We start from the raw sequence: 19421 nt of genomic DNA, 5'->3' as shown, positions 1-19421 counted from the left end.
TATGGCTGACCATGCTGCACTAATGCTGCTGCTGCTGACTGGATTCATCGTGCTTCTCTATCCAGAATCAAGATACGTCCATAGGTTGAGGGGACATGCATGCTGGCCAGGTAGGCAAAAGCATAATTTGGTGCGTGTCATCTCAAGCACTGTCTGACTTGCTCAAGCTGAGAAAGGGACAACGTGGATAAAAGCAAGAGAAGAGCTGAATGACACAGCCCAAGGAAAAAGACACAGACCCCACATGCTCAGGGGCATCCAAAACAGCCTCAAAAGCCTGCCTCAAAACAAGGGTAGTGAATAAGTGGTGAGAAGAGCACTGCTTACATAACCCTTTTGTGGTGAGATGGGTCAGCAGTTTCTGATGAAGAAGACAAATTGAATTTTTAAGAAATAAACATCACTGCTGTACTTTGTAAGAGCTGTAAATTTCTGTTTAGTGAAGGGTAATAGAGAAGTTTATGAGGGGCTTACTTATATACCTGGTCTTTTGGCCCCACAGCCCCTCCTCTGACCTCAGCCCTGTAAAATGGAGCATTCCTGTTACTGTATTTAAAATAATCTGTAATTCCTTGGCCATAATGCAACTGGATGCACTCATTTGTTTGCTTTTTTCTCTCTTCCACAAATGTCCTTGTTTGTGTTAACTAGCAAATCCGATCATCCAGCTCTGAGGAGTTACACAACTGCAAACCCTCTGAGATTTCAGCTGAATATCAAATCTTGCTCAACACCTCTGCATTCACTTCTTGCTTCAAATTTTCAGCTCTTTCGGCATTACGGCTGCACTGTGCTTTTTACGTATAAACCAGATCAAACAGCTAAAGAAACACTGACCACAAAAGCTGCATTCATTCCACCTTGTGGGGCTTACTGAAATGAGCCCGGCCGTATTAAATATGAGATAAAACTCCCACAGGGAGCGTTAGTCTGAGTGATTCATATAAACACTTCAGCAAGTCAGTCTTGTTTGAGCTCCATGGTCAGATAAGGCGGGTAATGGTGCACAACCAGCAGAGTCACTCTCATTTGGAGAGCAGCACTGATAGAAACATAACTGTTCCTTATTCTAACTGTGAGGCAGCAGGGTAAGAGCAGTATTGGGTAACAACAGATACATCAGGGTTAGTGTAAGACTGCATGTGTTTTGTGTGGAGCTGCCTGATGCCGTGAAGCATTTTTCTGAGCCCTTGATGTGGGCCATCTGGAAAGGAAAATCTACTCAGCCTTTAGAAAGAAAGCCAGGATTATGATCACTTTATTTTGCAGTTGACTTTCAAGGGAGATATTCATATCAGGAGGAGGTCTGAAGGAAAGGCGAGTTGCAGGTATGTGGATTTAATATATGTTGATAAAGGCATAGGCAGAATCACTTCCTTTTTCCCTTCCAGACTTCACTGTCTATTTTTCAGGAGACATTGCTCCAATCCATCCTCCCTGTTAGCTTTTTGCTTCCACCCACATTCTCTGCACTGAGCCTGATCCTGACCTCAGTGCCAGAATGGCAGTGTGCTGCAGGGCAGCGGGAAGGAGAAGTACATGCAGTCCTGGGCTCAGGGGGAACCATTCTATAACTCTGAACTCTTTTCTCTGTCATCTGAAAAAATGCCACGTGCCAGAGCTCACACCTGCATGTCTCTTATCAGTGACTTCCACAGGGCAGTTCTCTTGGTTTGCCTTGGCCTGGTTTCAGGCAGCTTCCCTGTCACAGCAGCTTTGCCAGCTCTATATGCAGCTGCTGCAGTGATGCTCCTAGAGTCGCAGCTAAAGAAAAGCAAGTCCTGGGAGTGTAGATCTGGGGAGCCAACTTTTTTGCAGCACTTCCAGATGTGAAGAGGGGGAGTTGCTTTATCCCATTTTTCAGATTTTGTTTTATTCTTTTATGATTTTTTTGTTTTTTTTTTTTTGTTGTTTTTTTTTTTAAGTGCACCATGCAGGCACACTATGAACAATCTGTACTGTTTGCTTGCACTCAGCTGCATGTTCCCAGTGGTGGTTGTTTACGTGTTTTTTTCTAGCTGAGCCTCAGCCCAAAGCCCTGTCTGTGTGCTGGGGCAGAACAGCAGCAGAGGTTTTTTTTCCACTTCCCCTCTGAAAAACTGAGAACCCCACTGAAAACCATCCTGTGCTCACTCTGTGCCCACTCTGCAACTCCTGTACTAATAGACAGCTCTGTGGACCTCAGAATGGCAATCCATATGCTCACTGAACCGGGAGGCAAAATTCCTGTTATCTCTGGGGAGAAAGAACTGCACAGGGACTATGTAGTTTTGACAATCTATTCTGACAAGGAGTACTCTGGTGAGATGCTGAGTAACTTCCCATGTGTGTGAGCACTAGAGAGAGGGGGCAGAAGCTGCTGGAGCATCACATGGGGATTTTGTTCCTCCAGTGCAGCAGAAGCTTGGACCAAACCCTCGGCCTCCATGTCAGCACACTGCACTGATGTTTCAGCTTCTCCCTTGCACGCACCTTTTGTCCCATTCTTTCCTGTCCATGGCTTCAAGTTACCTCCTTAGCAAATAGAATAGAATTACAGAATTGTTAAGGTTGAAAAAGACCACTAAGATCACCTAGTCCAACCACCATCCCATCCCATCATGCCCACTGACTATGTTCTTCAGTGCCACATCTACACAGTTCTTGAACACCTTCAAGGACAGTGACTCCACTTTCCCTGGGCAGCCTGTGCCAGTGCCTCACCACTCTTTGTGAAAAGATATCCAATCCTGCAGCACTTACCGGGGAGTTAAATGTGATTGTGATGTAGGGGAGAAGGGGTAAGCTGTGAGAGAAACTTAAGAAACAGTGCAGTCTGTCAATGCTTCTTTTCAGGTGATGAGAGATGAGTGTGTTGATGTCCTGGTGGCTGCTGCTCCTTCTGGTCAACTTTGGCTCATCTGCACCCAGGTTTTCGGTGCGTATGCCTCAACCAGTGTCTGTACAGCCTCTCTGTGATACGCCAATGGGTTACCATTTCCAGTCACATAGGGATAGGTGTCCCCTGCAGACAATGTGGGACTGCAGGAGCTTACAACTAAGGGAAGGTTACTCTTGCTGCTGATAACAAGATTTTCACAGCATTAGGGGCTGGGCAACCCTCCACATGGCTGGACTGACATTGCTAATAATTGCAAAAACAACAAAAAAGCCCTTTCAAGGGGAAAAAAAAAAAAAAAAAAAGATGAAGAAAAAAGAGATTTTATGGCCAGTAAAGAAATACTCCATTCCATTTCCTCAGGGAAAACTGTCTTCTTTTTACTCACTGCAATTTAAGAAGCAGGGAAAGAGGAGCTAGACATAGTCTGAAGCAATCTGTTTTCATCTGATGAGCAAATCACTCTTGGGCCAGCTCAAAGAGGTACAGATTTGGCAGAGGTGAGCCCAGAGCTGTCTGCAGCAAGTTCCTGTGTGGCTCCAACCTGGCAATACTCCTCTGCAGGGGAAAACAAACAAGTGGAGGAAAAGAAGCAGGTGGCTGGGCAACCATGTGTTGGCACACAAGGCAATCTGCTGTCCTGCTTGTTTCTCTCATGCCTAGAATCGGGCCTGCTCTGGTGTTGCTCCAACCAGCTTGCTCAGAGCAAAACCAGCAGCTGGTTCTTATGCACACCTTTTCTTGACTGTCTTGGAAGGTAATTTGCTCTGTTCTGTTGATGTAACTAGTGGAGTAACATCAGCCACAGACTACGTTGTTGCTTAAAGCCTCAGCCAGTTTGGGCCAGATTCTGGTCTTGATTATAGTAATGCAGCTCTGAAGTTATTCCACTTATCCCAGTAGGCCCACTGCTCTTCAGGCTCTTTTATCTTCCAGTTTTACAAGATGTTTCTGTACCTCACTGGTTTAGTCTGGCTGCAGTGCAAGAGCAAGGATTTTCTGCTCTTATTACCCTGAGCAGTTTCATAGTCCGCAAAACTCCCTTTGATTTCCTTATATGAGCTGAATGACTTTTGTCCAAAGTAATTTTCCACATGTCTGATGATATTCTGCAATGCTCAGATCAGTGGAAAGACCACTGCAAGAAATCACTTTTCACTGGGTGCAAATCAACAGCCCATGCTGCAGGACTCATACTTCTTAGAGAGGGACTGCCATCATAGATTCATCTTGATCCATAGAGGCAGAGCAAGGTCAAGAGGAGACAGGCACTCATTCCCTCTCTGCCCCTCTGTTCCTATCACTGATTGAAGTGTGTTTCTTGTTCTTTCTTTTCATTTATTTTTTTCCCCCCACAGGAAAATGATATTTGCCTCCTAGACAACAATAAATTGAGACAAAGATTAAAACATCTTCAAGATCTGCTTTACTTATATGAACTGCAGCTGAAGGACATCCTGGAGAACACTTATCATAGGACAAAAAGTGGGCTCTTCTCAGGCAACGGGAGCATGCAGCATGAGACTCTTTTACCTACAACTAGTGGAAATTTGATAGTCTATGACCAAGGTACATTTTGCATTAGTATATGTGGAAATGTCAGCCTGCAAAAAAGTTTAGTTCTTCTTGCAGTGTCTCTTGTATCACATTTTATTCCTGCTAAAAATTTATTGAGCTTTTAAAATGTTAAAGTGGAATGTGTTTTAACATGCAGTCAGGTACATGGAAGGAGAAGGGCAAACTGTGCTTGGTGCTAGGAGGCTTCCCTGGGGCTGGATTCATCTGGCCCAGATTTAGGCAGCCATCACCCAGCTACCACCCAGCTATCTGCAACTAGGTTTTCACCCAGAGACTCTAGTGCAGAGGAAAAAGCATGTTGCAGCTCTTTTCCATCGGACCTGCTTTAGACATGTGCTATAGGAGAAGATGGGGTGCAGGCACTGCAACCTGTCTGAAAGAAACCAGCATCCCTGTTCTTCATCACTTCTGTTGTGTGGTAATACACAGGCATGCTCTCTCTTGCTGTCACTTTGATAATAGTGTCATAACTTGAATCATAGTCTGTGGCCATGATTTTATCCTTGATGGGCATTACTCTAAAAGTATGAATCCCTGCTGGGGACAGTCACACAAACTCACCCTCTAGCTTTAGAAATTTTAGGCCTTTATCCAGTCCAAAGTACAGCTGAGGTTAAGTTTCCACATGGAAATTAAGTACCACTTGCAGTGAAGCTGGATCTGTATTGTTCTGGGAGTCTGAATTATGCAGAACAGCTGGGCCCAGCCAACTGCCCATATGCCATCCCCTGGTCACTGCACGGCACCTGCTGACAGAGCCAGCCCTGCTCCCACATTCCACGTGCTTTAGCCCCACCTGAGCTGCACCTGTCCCTGTCTCACTGAATATTTGGAATGATTCCCAAGGCTCCAAAGCCCTGCTCTGGAAGTCAGCATTCCTAACACCTTTCTGATCTGTCTGCTTTGTCTCTGCAGGCCTTGCAGAGCCGGCCAAGGGTCCATGTCCTATTTCTCTCAGCGATGCTCTCTCTTAGCTGGACATACCCCCTTGCGTTCCCTCATGTAACAAACCAATTCCATTCTGCCCAGATTGTTCTGCAGTGTATAATAGGAAGAAGACCAAAAGTGGCTACTACCGAGTCAGGCCCAGGGCAGACCAAGAGCCTTTCCTGGTGTACTGTGACATGTCTGATGGCGGTGGATGGACTGTAATCCAGCGACGGACTAATGGCAGAGAGAATTTCAACAGGTAGGTGCCTTGAGGTCCCATCAACAGAACCTTCAGTGAGACCCCCAGTGCCCACCAGGTGGCAAAACCCAAGGATTGGGAAGCAGGATATGCAAGGTAATAATGACGGTAACTCTTTGCATTAGGGCAGTGTGTGGGTGTGTATTGGTAACAGGAGGCCATTTTCAAGATGGATTTATAATACCTTTTCCATGGCTGTCTGCATTTGAGAGTGTATGTGCATGCATGTTTGTATGAAGCAGTTCAATTGGAAGGGGCCTATAAAGATCATCCGACTGCCTGACTTCCTCAGGGCTAACCAGGAGTTAAAGTGCATTATGAACAGGACTATCCAAATGCCCCTTAACCTGCTCCCGTGTTTGATGACCCTTATGGAAAAAAGTTTTTTACCTGGAAAAAAATGTCCCCATGAAGATTAATTATAGCACACAGAGTTTTAGGGCATGTGTAGTGTCTCTTAAATCAAGTGCAACCCATTGTAAAGCTACATCAACTGGCTCTATGCTAGCCTACCCAAAGGAGGATAGCTATCTAGCCATGATGATTCAACTCTTAGCAAAGATGAATTTATGTCAGTGAAAAACATCCTAAGGAGTAGCATTTACTAGTAAGTAGGTCAGGCAGATTTCAAATCCCCACAAACAACCTGAGAGAGAGAATAAATACAGGGTTAATTAAATTTGAAATATCAGTACACAGGAAGTATATGTGAATATCAAAGACAGCACAGAAATAACAGGAGGTTTTAAGTTACTGAAATGATTAGAAGAATGTAATAACGTAAGATTTATCTTAAGAACAACAAAGCTACAGGATTCTGGTGAAAAATAAGTGTGTGTCTTTAAAGGATAAGTTGCCACTAGCAGTGGCTTTGCAAAGAAACAGAAGTGAGAGTGGTCAGTGAATTAAAAATAGGTTTAAGTGGAACAGGAACACAAAGCAGATCCAGATATTTTCCTTCCAGCTTCATCCAGAAGCTTTTGTTTGCAGCTTCTGCTTGTTTTCAGATTCTTCACTGTATCACTTTATTCATCCAAGACTATTATATATATCTGAGACTGCAAGTATCACCAACTGACACTTGTTGCCCCCATATGCTGAAATTCATATTTGTATCTACTGCAGGAAGTGGAATGATTACAAACTGGGATTTGGGAAGTTCCAGGGCAAGAATGATGAATACTGGCTGGGCAACGACCACATCTATGACCTGCTTGCTAGAGGTGCAAGTATTCTCCCTCTGTTGATTTTTCCAATTCGCCTGAGATAGTTCATCTAACAGGAGTCCACTTTGTGCTTAGGAGAGAGCTCATTAAAGATTGACCTGATGGACTGGCACGGGGAAAGACGTTATGCAGTATATGAAAACTTCCAGCTCACCAATGAACAGGTAAGAAATGGAGAGAGCAATGACTTCTTGTTTTAACCACACAGTGTCAGCCTTCAGCATTAATTCTCTACTAAGTGCCACAGGCAGAGAAAGACCAAGGACAGGCAGATCACTGTATTTTCATGTTTGCATTCTAGCTTTAGACAGCAAACTGCTCAATGCAGGGGCTGCACCTCTGAATCCCATGTGTAAGTAGCCCAAAACACCCTGCGTGGACCAGTTCTAGTCCCACCTCCATCATTGCTCCAGAAATGTATGCACTATGTTCCATTTGCAATTAGAGCTTTCTTATGAAAAGTTTTGAAAATAACCATTCTCCTTTTCTTTTTCTTTTTATTTTATTTTTTATTTTATAAATAGAATTGGAATATGATATCAGGAAAACTCCACATCACAGAAGTAATCATCCATCTCAGAACTGTTAGCTGTACACAGACAGTTCTATCAAGAATTCCTAGGAGGACAGGTCCGTTAAACTAAAAATCAGATGACTTCTAGGTCTTAGAGGAGAGGAAACGCTACAGGACTTGTTCTAGTTGAACCATGACCAGTTTATGAAAACATCTGCTTGGCACAGTTTCCTGCAACAGGTTTTGTGATCAATGAGCCAGGCAGAGCTTTCCAGCTTGTTGCATAGTGTATCAAATGATTCATGAAAATCAATAAAACCTGAAGCCCTTTGTGTTGATGCTAGTATAATAGAAGGGCTACTAAAATGATGAAGAGACTGGAGCACTGCTCATATGAGGCAAGGCTGGGGGAGCTGGGCCTGCTCAGCTTAGAGAAGAGGAGGCTCGGGAGGGAAATTATCCATGTGTATAAATACCTGGAGAGAGGGTGCCAGGAGGATAGGGTGAACTCTTCTCAGTGGTTCCTAGCGATAGGACGAGAGGCAGTGGACAGAAACTGAAACATGGGAAGCTCCATCAATACACAAGGAAAAACAACTTACTGCATGGGTGACAGAGCACTGGTACAAGTTACTGGTACAATGTATGTGGGGTCTCCTTACCTGAAGATGTTCAAAAGCTGTCTGGACACACATAACATGCCCTGGGGAGCCTGCTTGAGCAGGGACCAGATGGTCTCCAGATGCCTCTTTCTACCTCAACCATTCTGATATTCTGTAAATCATAAGACTAAAAGTCACTGACTTTTGAAGTCAGTGACTTCAACAGCCACTTATTTGACAGGGGATACAATGGATGGAGAAAATTTGATCTCAAAAATAAGAGCTGATATCAAAGACACATTTCACATCCTGTTGCAGGACAACTACAGGTTATGGTTTGGCACCTACTCTGGTAATGCTGGTGATGCTCTGTCTGGTGGAAGCAGTTTTGAAGATCAGTGGTCAGCCTCTCACAGAGCAATGCAGTTCACCACATCTGACAAGGATCACGATCGATTCCTGGCAGGCAACTGTGCATTGGAGAGCAGTGGTGGTTGGTGGTTTAACAGGTATGGAAAACAGTTGATTCTATTCAGCCTTTGGAAGTATGAACAGGGTGTGGGTGGCAGTTCTGCCAAGAGGACCTGCCTGCCTTGCAGCAGATGGAGGTTGCTTTTGGCACATGCCACCTTGCACAGCTAAATCTGACATGTTCAAACCAACAGGAAAATAATCTGCTACTTTCGTTATGAAGCCAAGCAGGTCAGTTGCATTCATTTTAAGAAAATGGGCCAGAATAAAAGTATAGAGAGAATGACTTGGAAGAGGAGCCTGACTGAAAATTCCTTGGAAGTGCTTTGGGTTATATCCTAAGAAAGAAAATGGTCATAGACACTGCAAGAGGAAGTGTGCACAAGTTTTTTATAGCATTTGTAAAGAGAACAAGCTACTCCTTACTCTTCCTGGTGATGTGTTTTCCATTTGGGTATGCCCCCAAAAAGCAGATAGGGTTCACCAGCCTCAGGAGCATAGACATCCCACCATCAGGAGTTTTTCTACACTTTAGTGCAAGACAAACCTCTTTTTTTGGTTAGTGTAAGCCCCCATTGCGTACAGATTGAAGTCAGTGGGGCTACAAAAGTGTACATCAATAGCTAAGTTCAACCTGATTAAAAGACATTTGCATTTTTAGGTGTTAAAACATAGTTACCTATACTTGAGCTGAAGCATACCACAAACCTCTCTGTGTTCAGGGAAATGAATCATGTCCCTGGTCAGTACATTCAAAGCAGCCAGCAGGTTGTGTAATCTGACCAGAGTAGGTGTTTACTTTAGGATGACCCACATACTTCTCTTGGCTCCACTGACTGCATTAACCAGTTCTCCATAGGTAGTTAGTAGGATATCAGATGTCTAGTTTATCACAGATGTCTCCAGTGTCTGAACCTGTCAGTGAATCCCACCCCCGGTATTTCCAAACATATGCTGTGTGAAAGTTGTACCTTGTTATAATAACATAACGTCTTCCCAGGCTAAACATAATCTTTTTCCCTCCCTTACGTTGTTCCAAGGTGCCACGCTGTAAACCTCAATGGACGTTACTACAAAACAGGAAGGTACAACGGATCCCATGACAATGGCATTGTTTGGTCTACGTGGCACGGGACGTGGTACTCGCTCAAATTCTCGGCCATGAAAATCAGGTCTCCGTTCTTTGTTGACAGTGAGAGTGGAGATGGTGAGGATGGACAGGGCAGCTGAAATCTGCTGCTTTAAAAAGTGAAAAAGTACAGGATGAAAAGAGTTTTGTAAATTAACAGCCAGCTTGCTGCTGCTGCCAATTGTCAAAACTGCACTGTGGTAACTGTAGTTGCAGCTGTTTCCACTAGCTGAGTTGCGAGTTGTTTGAGCACAGCCAGCCAACAATCTAATGAAAAATGTACAGAAGAACCACAGCTTCCTTTCTCAGCAGTTTTTGGGACTTCACTGCAGAGTCTGCAGTCTTCTGAAAAGCTCTCTGGATCTTGAATGATCAAGCACATTCTTTTAGCTACCTGTACTCCTCAAGGGTAGGTCTTTCTCATCTTGATTGTGATGATCAGTGCCTGAGAACACGGTAACAGAAACAATGAGGTGATAAGGAATTGGACTTCATCTGGTGTGCCCTCATTAGTGCTTTCATTTGGATTAGCAGCATGTTTTTAAGCAACTCTCTATGGTCACCAATTGCTACACTTTAGTTTCAGAACATACCTAGAATGTGAAACCAAGCCAGAAGATGGATGTGCTCCAACAGCTAGTAAGCAACCTGACTACTTTCAAGTAAGAGTACTTCAAAGTAAGCCCCCACAGCATGGGCAGTGTTGATGCTGCATTTCACTACCCCCAGCTGTGCTCTGCAGAGCCACTTCTACAGCATACTGGGGCGTGCTAATGCAATCATAGACAATGCTGGTAACTATATTTAAGTCTCAGATTTAAATTAGGCAGATTTTACTAAATTTAAGATTAGAACAGATACCCTTGGGAATTCATAAAATGCAATCGTGATCCATCTCTATGTTCTCATGTAATTTACCAGACCACTTTAGAATTATTGAATCATGGAATTGTTAGAGTTGGAAGGGACCCCCAATGGCCATCTGGCCCAATTCTGCTGCAATGAACAGGGACACCTACAGCTCCATCAGGTGCTCAGAGCTCCATCCAGCCTGACCTTGGGTGTCTCCAGGGATGGGGCATCCACCACCTCTCTGGGCAACCTGTGCCACTGCCTCACCAAACCTATTGTAAGACTTTTTCTTTAGCGAAGGGGAATTAGAATGCAGAAAGGGATTGAAACACAAGGCACAGTGCATTCATTATCTAATCTGACTGAAATAAAAGAGCATAAATGACTGAAAGAAACGGAATACTGAAAATTTATTTTCCACAAGTTGTTGAGAACAACAAGTCAAAATGAACAGTATTATCAACTTGATGCACATCACTTAACTACCGTGTTGTAGGATGAGCCTTTTTGTTTTTTCTGAATTGCAATTTTTTTTAAACAGGTTGTTTTTCATTTATTTGCTTTTAGAACAATACACGTTATAATTTGTATTATATAGCCATAAGTGTGAAATAAAACCATCTGAGTAGCACTTAACACTTTGTATCTATTTTTAAACAGTAGAAATTTGAACAGAAGTTTGGATGAGAAAGCACATAATGCAGGAATTTCATTATTTTGTTATCTCTGGCACTTAAGTACCTTCTGTCCTGGGTAGTTCAGAGGGCTCTGCAAAGTAAATTTAATTTTTGTGTCTCAGGCTGTCCTGGAGACAATGCAGAGACATATGAATAGTCAGTGTATAATTTGGTTTGATTCCCCTGCTTTTTCAGGAGGTAAATCCTGTTCTCACTTGTTCTAGACACCCCAATGACTGCAAAAGTGAATGCCAGTGTGCAATGGGTTGGTGCTCCAGGGAGCCGTTCTCCTGAAGTCCATGCCTTGATGAGACAACATCACTGCTCTCTTCCCAAGAACTGGTGTGGGCCCACATGGAAAAACCTGCACCTGTATGTCTGCAGTGAGCTTGCCCTTGTGAAGAAAGACCTGCTAACAACCAGCACTTAGTATTTCACTTTATGGAATCATGGAATCATAGAATGGTTTGACCCTTAAAGATCATCTGTTCCAACTCCTCAACTGATCCCTTCTGCATTTTACAATGCTAAAATCAGTGCAAAGCTTTAACTGTATGTTGAGAACATAAGAAATCCCTTTGCATGTCGTATAATGAGGCAGCCGGTGGTGTGGTACCAAGAGCAGGAAGGACGATTTTTGTTTAGGCAGAAGACACAGAGAAATGTGAACAAATTCAGGTTTTATTAAGGCCTTCTGGCAGGCATATGATGCTCAGTCTTCATTCTTCAGGTCTAGGGAAGCAGAGTAAAGAGTCAACTGGTGAAACTCAACTCTGCATGCTGGAAATCAGCAACACTACCAAAGGGCCAGCACCAGTGGTTTGACAGATCGCTGAGCAGCCAATAACCCATCTAATGCCAAACAACCAAGCAGAAGCAGTCAACAGGGCATACTCAGACAGCTGTTACCCAGTCCAACCCTCCAATAGCCATAAAGCCTCAGGAGTCCATTATCCAAAGCCATTATAGTTGGACTGCCTTCAGTGTGCACCGGTATTTTGCTGCTTTTCTCAGACAGAAAATGGGGTCAAGATCTGTTGGCCTGGGATGGAAGGGAGTCTGATTCATTCACTGGTGCTTTAGATTGGTGATGTCCACCTCATGCACTAAAGTCACCGGGGGGAGTCTGATGTTGAGAAGAGGCTGCAGAAAGCTTTAAGGCCAGGTTGGTTGGGGCCCTGGGCAACTTGATCTAGTACTTGGTCTAGTGGCTGGCAGCTCTGCCTGTGGCAGGCCTGTTGGAACTTAGTGATCCTTGAGTTCCCTTCCAATCCAAGCCATTCTATGATTCTATGAAAGCAGCAGCTGGCTTAGAGCAGGGCTGCCTCTTTCTTGTGCTGGGAGCCCCTTGGAGACACAAGATCGCAAGGCTTTGGGCAGGACCCCACAGCACCTAAAGCAAACCCTACTGAGTGTTTCAGAATCCTTTTAATCTTAATAAATACCACAAAATGGCACTAGACAAGTACTAGTTTGATCTGAGGACTACTGTCAAGCTCAAATACCTCCCACTGAAGGTTTTATTAAGGCTTCCTGACTGATTTTGTGCAGTACATTTGATCATCCATTTCTCCAGGGTCTCCTGCCTTACAAGACTGTAAATACATCTTGCAGCGCTGTAGTTCTGAAGCTGACAGATCACTGCTTCAGGGCAAATGCGCTTCGCACAGCCAAGTTTACCTTAGCACAGGGGTGGTAAGTGAGCTAAGAGGTAATTGCTCTAGAGGTCTAGTTTCCAGCTCATTTAAGTCAATTTAAAGACCAGTTACATTTGATTAGCTTTGGATTGGTCCTCAAGCGCGGACATGTTCTGAATTGCTGTAAGCAGCACACTGAGCTGACAGTTGATGGGAACACGTTGCTGTGCTGGAGCAGCTCTGGGAAGAGGCTGCACTCAGTACCCTGACACTCAGGCCCCAAGCTCCAGCAGCAGCTGCAAAATGTTCCTTTAGCTGTAGAGCCCAACTCCAGCGGCCAAACGCTGACATCCCGCTTCCTCCCAGCACAGTGAGCCCTGCCATACAGATCAGGCTGCTTATGGGGGTGTTTGAAGACTGACAGTTCTCTGCCTGAACCCACCTTCTCTCATCCCATCCTCTGCTGCCAGCATCTTTTCTTTCCTTGCTTGCGCCCAGCAGCACTCCCCTTGTCCCTGCAGACTCTGAAGAGGAGGCTGCTCCAACAAACGCCAAGAAAACACCCTGAGTCATTCTCGCTGGCCCAAGCTTTGTCTCTGCTGTCAGTCAGGGTTTCAACCCAGCTCTGAATTCCTGCAGCACTGTGTAATCACAATTTATAATTCCTGATTTTAAAGCATGAAAAAGAAAACACCAATGTAACTTTTGCAATTTCACCTCCAGGTTCTCTGGGAATCGACAGATGTTGTCAAGCCTTTTTCCTTTTGATTTGGAAACCAGGTATTCACCAAACAAATGTGTTCTTCACTGGGTTTGTCCATAATTTATTTTGAACTTGCTGTAGTAGTATTGTTGTCAATTAATTGACACAGAAAATAAACTGCTCAATAAAGGCAATGATGATCACAAGATGGGTGGGTGGTCAGACTGCTCCCACTGCCCACTGTGGCTATTCAAACACTCCACTAAGGTTTCTGAGGGATACAATTTAATAATTTTCTTTGCCCCTCCCACCAGCATGCTCTTTTCTACTATCTCCTGCAAATATCTGCACATCACTGTATTTTCTTGCTACAAATATTGGTAGAAAGAGAAATATCAAAGCACTGAATGACGAAAAATACCCCCTCCATTTTCTCTCCAAATGTGCAGTATGCACTGCTTGCACTTTCACCCAACCAGCAAAGTATCAATACATGATATGTTTCAGCAATTACAGCCAATCAACACAGCTCAATAATGACCACAAAAAATGATGGAAATTGCTCACAGCTTGGGGTTTGTGTTTCCTAAATAGGAAATGATTCACTAATTAGGACAGATGTTTGGACAACGGATTTCTTAGGACATCATCATCTACTAGTAGAAGGTCTTCACGAGACGAAAATGTCTAGATCAATGGTATTCATGATGTCTGAAGCATGAAAGGTGACTGCTTTATGCAACAAAACCCAGTGGATTACTCCTGTGTCACGCCTTCACTAATACGAGCTTTCCAGGGTATCATGCACGTATTTTTAGACACACACATACAAAAAATAATTATATGAAAGTACTTTCTAGTAATTATATAGGAATGTGTTCCTGCAAGTCAGACTTTGGGATTTCCCTCCTTCTCCAAGCGGAAAAATATAATTCCCACTGCTCCTCTCAGCAGAATCCAGCAGATGTTGCAGACCCGCTCCCACACATACCCCTCCTAAGAGGTTGCACTGAGTCCCTCAGATCACAAGCTTCTCAATACTTAAAGTACTTCTTTCGTCCTCTTCGTTTGAGCCAAAATACCCAGGGAGATCGATCATTTGCTGCTCTGCCTCCGTTAAGCCAAAGGTAGTATTATCGTAGAAAGCAAATTCAGGGTCCACAGGGAAGCTCTGGCACTTGTCCTTTCGGTACTGGGCAGGGCTTACAGTGAGGCCTCTCTGGTAACTCTCTTTGCCAGCGGAGCTCGTTTCCTTCCGCCAGGCACCTTTGGGGTTAGGTGAAGAGCCCCGCTTACTCCTGCTGGGCTCAGGCTTTTCAGGGGCCCTGTCCTGACTGGCATGTTGTCGATCAGCGATCAGATCCAGTTTCTTCACAGGTGGACACGCCCTGTGGTGGCCCCTCGTGCCTTGGCCCTGCGGTTCACACATCGGCGCAGCGCCGTGGGGTTGATCCAGCTTTTCAGAGGTTGGGTTTGTGTTCCTCAGTTTTGGCCGTGTCCTGTCTTCCAAGCCCTGGTCCCACATCCTGGTCCTGGAGGTATACAGAGGAGTCTGACGAGGAGTGAGGGTGGACATGCTTCTCTCTCTGAAAGGCCTGGCCTTCTTCGTTTCGTGAAAGCTGGCTGTTCTTCTAAACTGAGAGTTTCTGTGGCAGCCCCTCTCGGACAACTCCCCTCTGTTATCCGGGTGTTTGAAATGAGCTCTTCTTGTTAAGGTCTGGGTGGGGCTCATTGCAGCACTGGCCTGGGAGAATGGAAAATCCAGCCTTGGGTTACAGCCTTCTCCTAGGAATTTGGGCTGACTGGCTGGCTGGTCCAGAAATGGAGATTTGATCCTAAATTTGTTGGCCGCTCCCTCCTCTTGGGTTTCTGCACTCAGGGGAAGCATTGTGGTGGCACCAACAACCGTGTCCGTGAGGGGATTCTGAGAGACATGGTACACCTTAGTGGTCTCAGTCAAGCCCTTCTTCTTCATCTCTTTCAGCTGCTGCTGTGCGAGGCGATAGCTGAATATCGGAGGGATTATTTTTTGGGCGTTTGGCTGAAAGTTCTCACTTCCAGAGGCATCGTCTTCTTGGGCAAACTGAAGGCTTCGCCTGTAGGTCAGAGGAATGTTAACAGGGGCATCCCCTACTTCGGTGAAGCTGTCCCGCTGCTTGTTGCCCTGGCAAATGTTCTCCTCATCAGAGTTTTTTCGGAAGCCAGGGGAATGGACGGAATTCCGACGCATGGCCGTGCTGCACTTCTGAGCTCTGCAGAGCTTTCTCCACAGGGTGATGAGAACAGTGGCAAAGATGATGAACAGGCACAAGGAGATACCTGTGATGGTGACTATGTTGTTTGCTTTCTGGTCCTCTCCTGGCTGGACAGAAGGTGGGGTGGGAGGCTTGAAAGCTGTAACAAAGAGCACAGTCTGTCACCAGAGTTACATTTGTCAACAGAATTTGGTATTTTAGAATGGATACTTCAATAGAGTCACTAATTAATACAGTACAGTAAGTGGTCTGCCTGTACAATTTGCTCACTGCAGATGACTTAGTACGGCTCACTTCAAACTGGCAGGAACAGATCTACTTACTTTAAATCAAGGGACCCATAGATCATTCAAATGTAATTGTCACCTTTGCCTGTTCTGCTCTTTCCATAAGACACTCCTAAATAAGTGTAGAACAGGATGATAATACTTGCCCTCTTTTATAAAGTACATCAAGATGCCCTGGTGAAAAGTAATGCAATGGAGTAAAAATAACAGGAGAGTAGTACAGGTATCACTTTAACATTATTTTTAGGGTGACTTAAGGGTGTGAAAATTATCAACTTGTGAGCCCTGCAGTTTGAAGAGAGACAGCACTAACAGTGGAAGTGTCACTTTACGGAGCAGTCCTCTGCAGGTGCTTCTTCCACTTCCCAGTGTTGTCAACCACACAAGACAAAGCCTTCCTCCTACACGGCAGGTTCCTAAATGAGGTTCCATTGCTCTGCTGCCACGGCCATACTGGCATTAAAACTTCTGCTGTGAACTGGAGATGGACCTTCAAAAAGTGAAGAATATTCTGCTAACTGGAAATATGAACATCTCAAAGATTTCCATAGCATTTAAACCTCCTTCCTGAAGGTTACACACTAAACCACTGAGAGAGCAGTAACTCTTGGACAAGGTCTCCAGCATTTCAGTGGCATCCCCAAGCAGAAAACAGCATAACTGAAAGCATGTAAGCTGTTCCAGCAGCTAATTTTAATACCAGACAGCATTCATTTCCTAATTCCTTACAGCCAAACATCTTCATAAGGCCATGAAAATGCTGCTGGAGGACAAAGCTGCTCAGTTGTGGTGGTCAAGAGCTGGCCATGAAGCTGTGAGCACAGACTGAACCACTTAAAGCTTTGCCCCAGTTTCTAGTTTGATCCAGGACCCAGAGCCTTGCATCAAAGCCATGGACAGTCTATTGTAAATCTGGCCGTGCCTGCCTCGCAGTGACTGTCCACCATGCAAAATGTGTGCAGAATAATGAGAGGCAGACACCAGTCTGAATGTACTGCCTAAAACCCAGAAAAATGCTCATTCAGCAGTGAGCTATTAAGTGTGCAAGATGTACAAATGCACAGGCAAACAGGTCTCAGGCTGCTACAATAATGGATGTGCAGGGTGCTGGGTGCTGGAGGCCCATTTCTTTGACTCAGAGCTGCAATGGCAGCCCCAAAACCTTTGAAAAATCCTGCTGTGAACTAAACTTTGATCTTCATACCACACTGAGAGCTCAATATCAGCACAAGGAACAACAGAACTGCCTGTTGAATGTTTCTGAGGATCCCTAAAACCTACATTCAGCCCAGCACCACCACACCCAGGGCACAGAGCACTGCTGTTCTGATCCCAGCAGAGAAGGCAGGACCTGCATTTGACCTGGTCATTAGCACTCGTGCAGAGTAATTCATCTATTGCTCATCCATTTCTCAGTTTCACTTTGCTCAGTTTCTAAATACTCTGTTTTCTATCTGTGATGTGCATTGTGCTATAACGTTTGGATTATGCAACTAACAGATAGTGACGTTTGACACAGGATTAAGCTACCAGAGTTTGCTTCTCTCTCCACTTATTCAGCCATTTGCTCCACCTGCTGGACTGCTGACTGCAGACACGGTCATGCTGGAATAACTGGGCAGGTGTGGGCAGCCGAGGGAGCGTGAGGGACGATCCCAGGCTGAGATCAGACAACTTTAGAAGACAAGCTAGCCCCTGGTGTCACTACTGCCCTCAGCAGTCTGAAGGAGATCGGCACAGAGAAGGTGACTGCCCCTAGAGCAGGCCATTAGCTTCAAACTGCACCCCTCTGAGTTGTTCCCCTCTGTGTACGCTTGCAGCTTTACAATATAAGAAAATCCACAGAGCCAGCCTTATCTGGTGATTAAAAACATCAGAAAACTTAACAACAAACTCCTAAAATGAAGACTGACAAAATGCAAAACCTGGCTAGATGGAATATCATTTGTAATGATATTTATATTTTAATATTTTCCTTTTCCTTTCACCTGACCTTTTGCTCAACACCATTTCTTACAGTGCTCCACAATGCATTTATTTCTTACCTTCTAGAAACAATATAGTAATGTTCAACAAACTTTCTGAAGCTGGTTCAAGCCAATGCTCCCATCGAAAGAGCAGTCCTGCATTTTCCTGCTGTGGCTACATGTTTTCCCCCTCTGCCGTTCTTCCATCTTCAGCATTGCAATGTCTATGTGCTATGCAACTTCACAAAAACCCCAGACTACCCACTTTTTAGCTGGATCCACTCCAGTTCTCCATACTATATTTTTGCCAGCAGAAGGGATTAAGTGGCATGGAAGCAGCTAAGGCAAGCAGTAAGGCACTGCTGGCTTTATAATAGCACAGAGATACATAGTTTATAGCTGTAATCTGTTAAATGATAGCCTAAGAGCCCAGGAGCTTGCATGGCCCTGTGAGCCCCCCTTTGCCCATCCCTGTCGGGCAGTGGCACCCATGGGACATGAGGACATTGTATCTTCTACATCAGCCAGGTTCTGAGCAGAGAGACCTCCAATCTCTCCCATCAAAGCAGAGACAATTTGAAAGTTAATTATCAAGCAGCACAAGAAACAGAAATATGGCAGAATTCCATACTTGGTTAAAACCACGAGGTCCTGTGCAGGTGGCACTGGAGAACTTCCCAGCACCCACTACTGCAGATTCATGAATCCCAGCATACTGCACATTTTATGTATTACATACATCTCCAGCTCTTTCACAGATAACTTCATTGTGGCAGTAGATTTTTCCACGCCTGTTCCAAAGGACTTAAAAAATAAATAATTCCTCCAGTTGCAAGCCAAAGAATTACCTTTATAATAGATTTCCATTGCCTACAGTCTTTGAGATATTGTACCAGATATGGAATCATAGAATTGCTCTGGTCGGAAAAGACCTTAGTGATCAAGTCCAACCACAACCTAACCATACTACCCTAACTCTAACAGCTCTCCGCGAAATCATGTCCCTGAGCACCACATCCAAATGGTTTTTAAACCATTCAGGGATGGTGACTCAACCACCTCCCTGGGGAGCCTATTCCAGTGCTTAACAACCCTTTCTGTAAAGAAATGTTTCCTGAAATCCAACCTAGAAACTAATCTCCCCTGGCTGCTGCTCCCCTGGTGCAACTTGAGGCCATCTCCCCTCGTCCTGTCATCTGTCACCAGTGAGAAGAGACCAACCCCACTCTTGCTTCCCTATTCCCCTGGCCCTGAGATCCTTCCTGCAGCCCTTCCCTAAACCCTCAGCGATGTGGAGATTTTCATAGAATCACAGTGTCTTTAAGGCTGGAAAAGACCACCTAGGTCATCCAGTCTAATTATCAACCCATCACCACCATGCCCACTAAAGATGTCCCTAAAACTCACGTTTTAAACCACTTCCGTAGCATCCCCAGCATGCAGAAGTCTTGGAGCC

The 19421-nt window shown here is 44.7% G+C and overlaps 2 protein-coding genes across 4 annotated transcripts in view; one reads left to right on the top strand and one right to left on the bottom strand.

Annotated features, from left to right (window-relative positions):
* The first annotated feature begins 980 nt into the window (after positions 1–980).
* LOC100540786 (fibrinogen-like protein 1) lies at positions 981–11075 on the top strand. The gene is made up of 8 exons (XM_031557840.2): positions 981–1328; positions 2836–2917; positions 4237–4447; positions 5486–5645; positions 6771–6868; positions 6947–7035; positions 8306–8496; positions 9499–11075. The coding sequence occupies exons 2-8, from the start codon at positions 2846–2848 to the stop codon at positions 9686–9688; spliced, it is 1011 nt and encodes a 336-aa protein (XP_031413700.1). The 5' UTR covers positions 981–1328; positions 2836–2845; the 3' UTR covers positions 9689–11075.
* Positions 10822–19421, bottom strand: part of THSD1 (thrombospondin type 1 domain containing 1) — a 28741-nt gene continuing 20141 nt past the window's right edge. For all 3 annotated transcript variants that reach the window (XM_085215931.1, XM_085215930.1, XM_003203302.5), the window contains exon 5: positions 10822–15850. In XM_085215931.1, coding sequence (XP_085072057.1) covers positions 14475–15850 — 1376 coding nt within the window. In that variant the 3' untranslated portion in view covers positions 10822–14474. The remainder of the gene's footprint in view (positions 15851–19421) is intronic.

Source organism: Meleagris gallopavo, chromosome 1 (genome assembly GCF_905368555.1).
Source record: "Meleagris gallopavo chromosome 1, MGAL_WU_HG_1.1, whole genome shotgun sequence".
Classification (NCBI taxonomy): Eukaryota; Metazoa; Chordata; class Aves; order Galliformes; family Phasianidae; genus Meleagris; species Meleagris gallopavo.
Note: the sequence above shows the minus strand (reverse complement) of the source record. Positions and strands in the feature narration are given on the sequence as shown.

What these genes read in the sequence shown, in the direction of transcription:
- LOC100540786 (XM_031557840.2), top strand. Translation starts at nt 2,846, where the DNA reads ATGAGTGTGTTGATGTCCTGGTGGCTGCTGCTCCTTCTGGTCAACTTT. An exon ending in TTTGATAGTCTATGACCAAG is followed by an intron (nt 4,448 to 5,485) that starts GTACATTTTGCA and finishes CATTCTGCCCAG; the next exon opens with ATTGTTCTGCAGTGTATAAT. An exon ending in TCCAGCTCACCAATGAACAG is followed by an intron (nt 7,036 to 8,305) that starts GTAAGAAATGGA and finishes ATCCTGTTGCAG; the next exon opens with GACAACTACAGGTTATGGTT.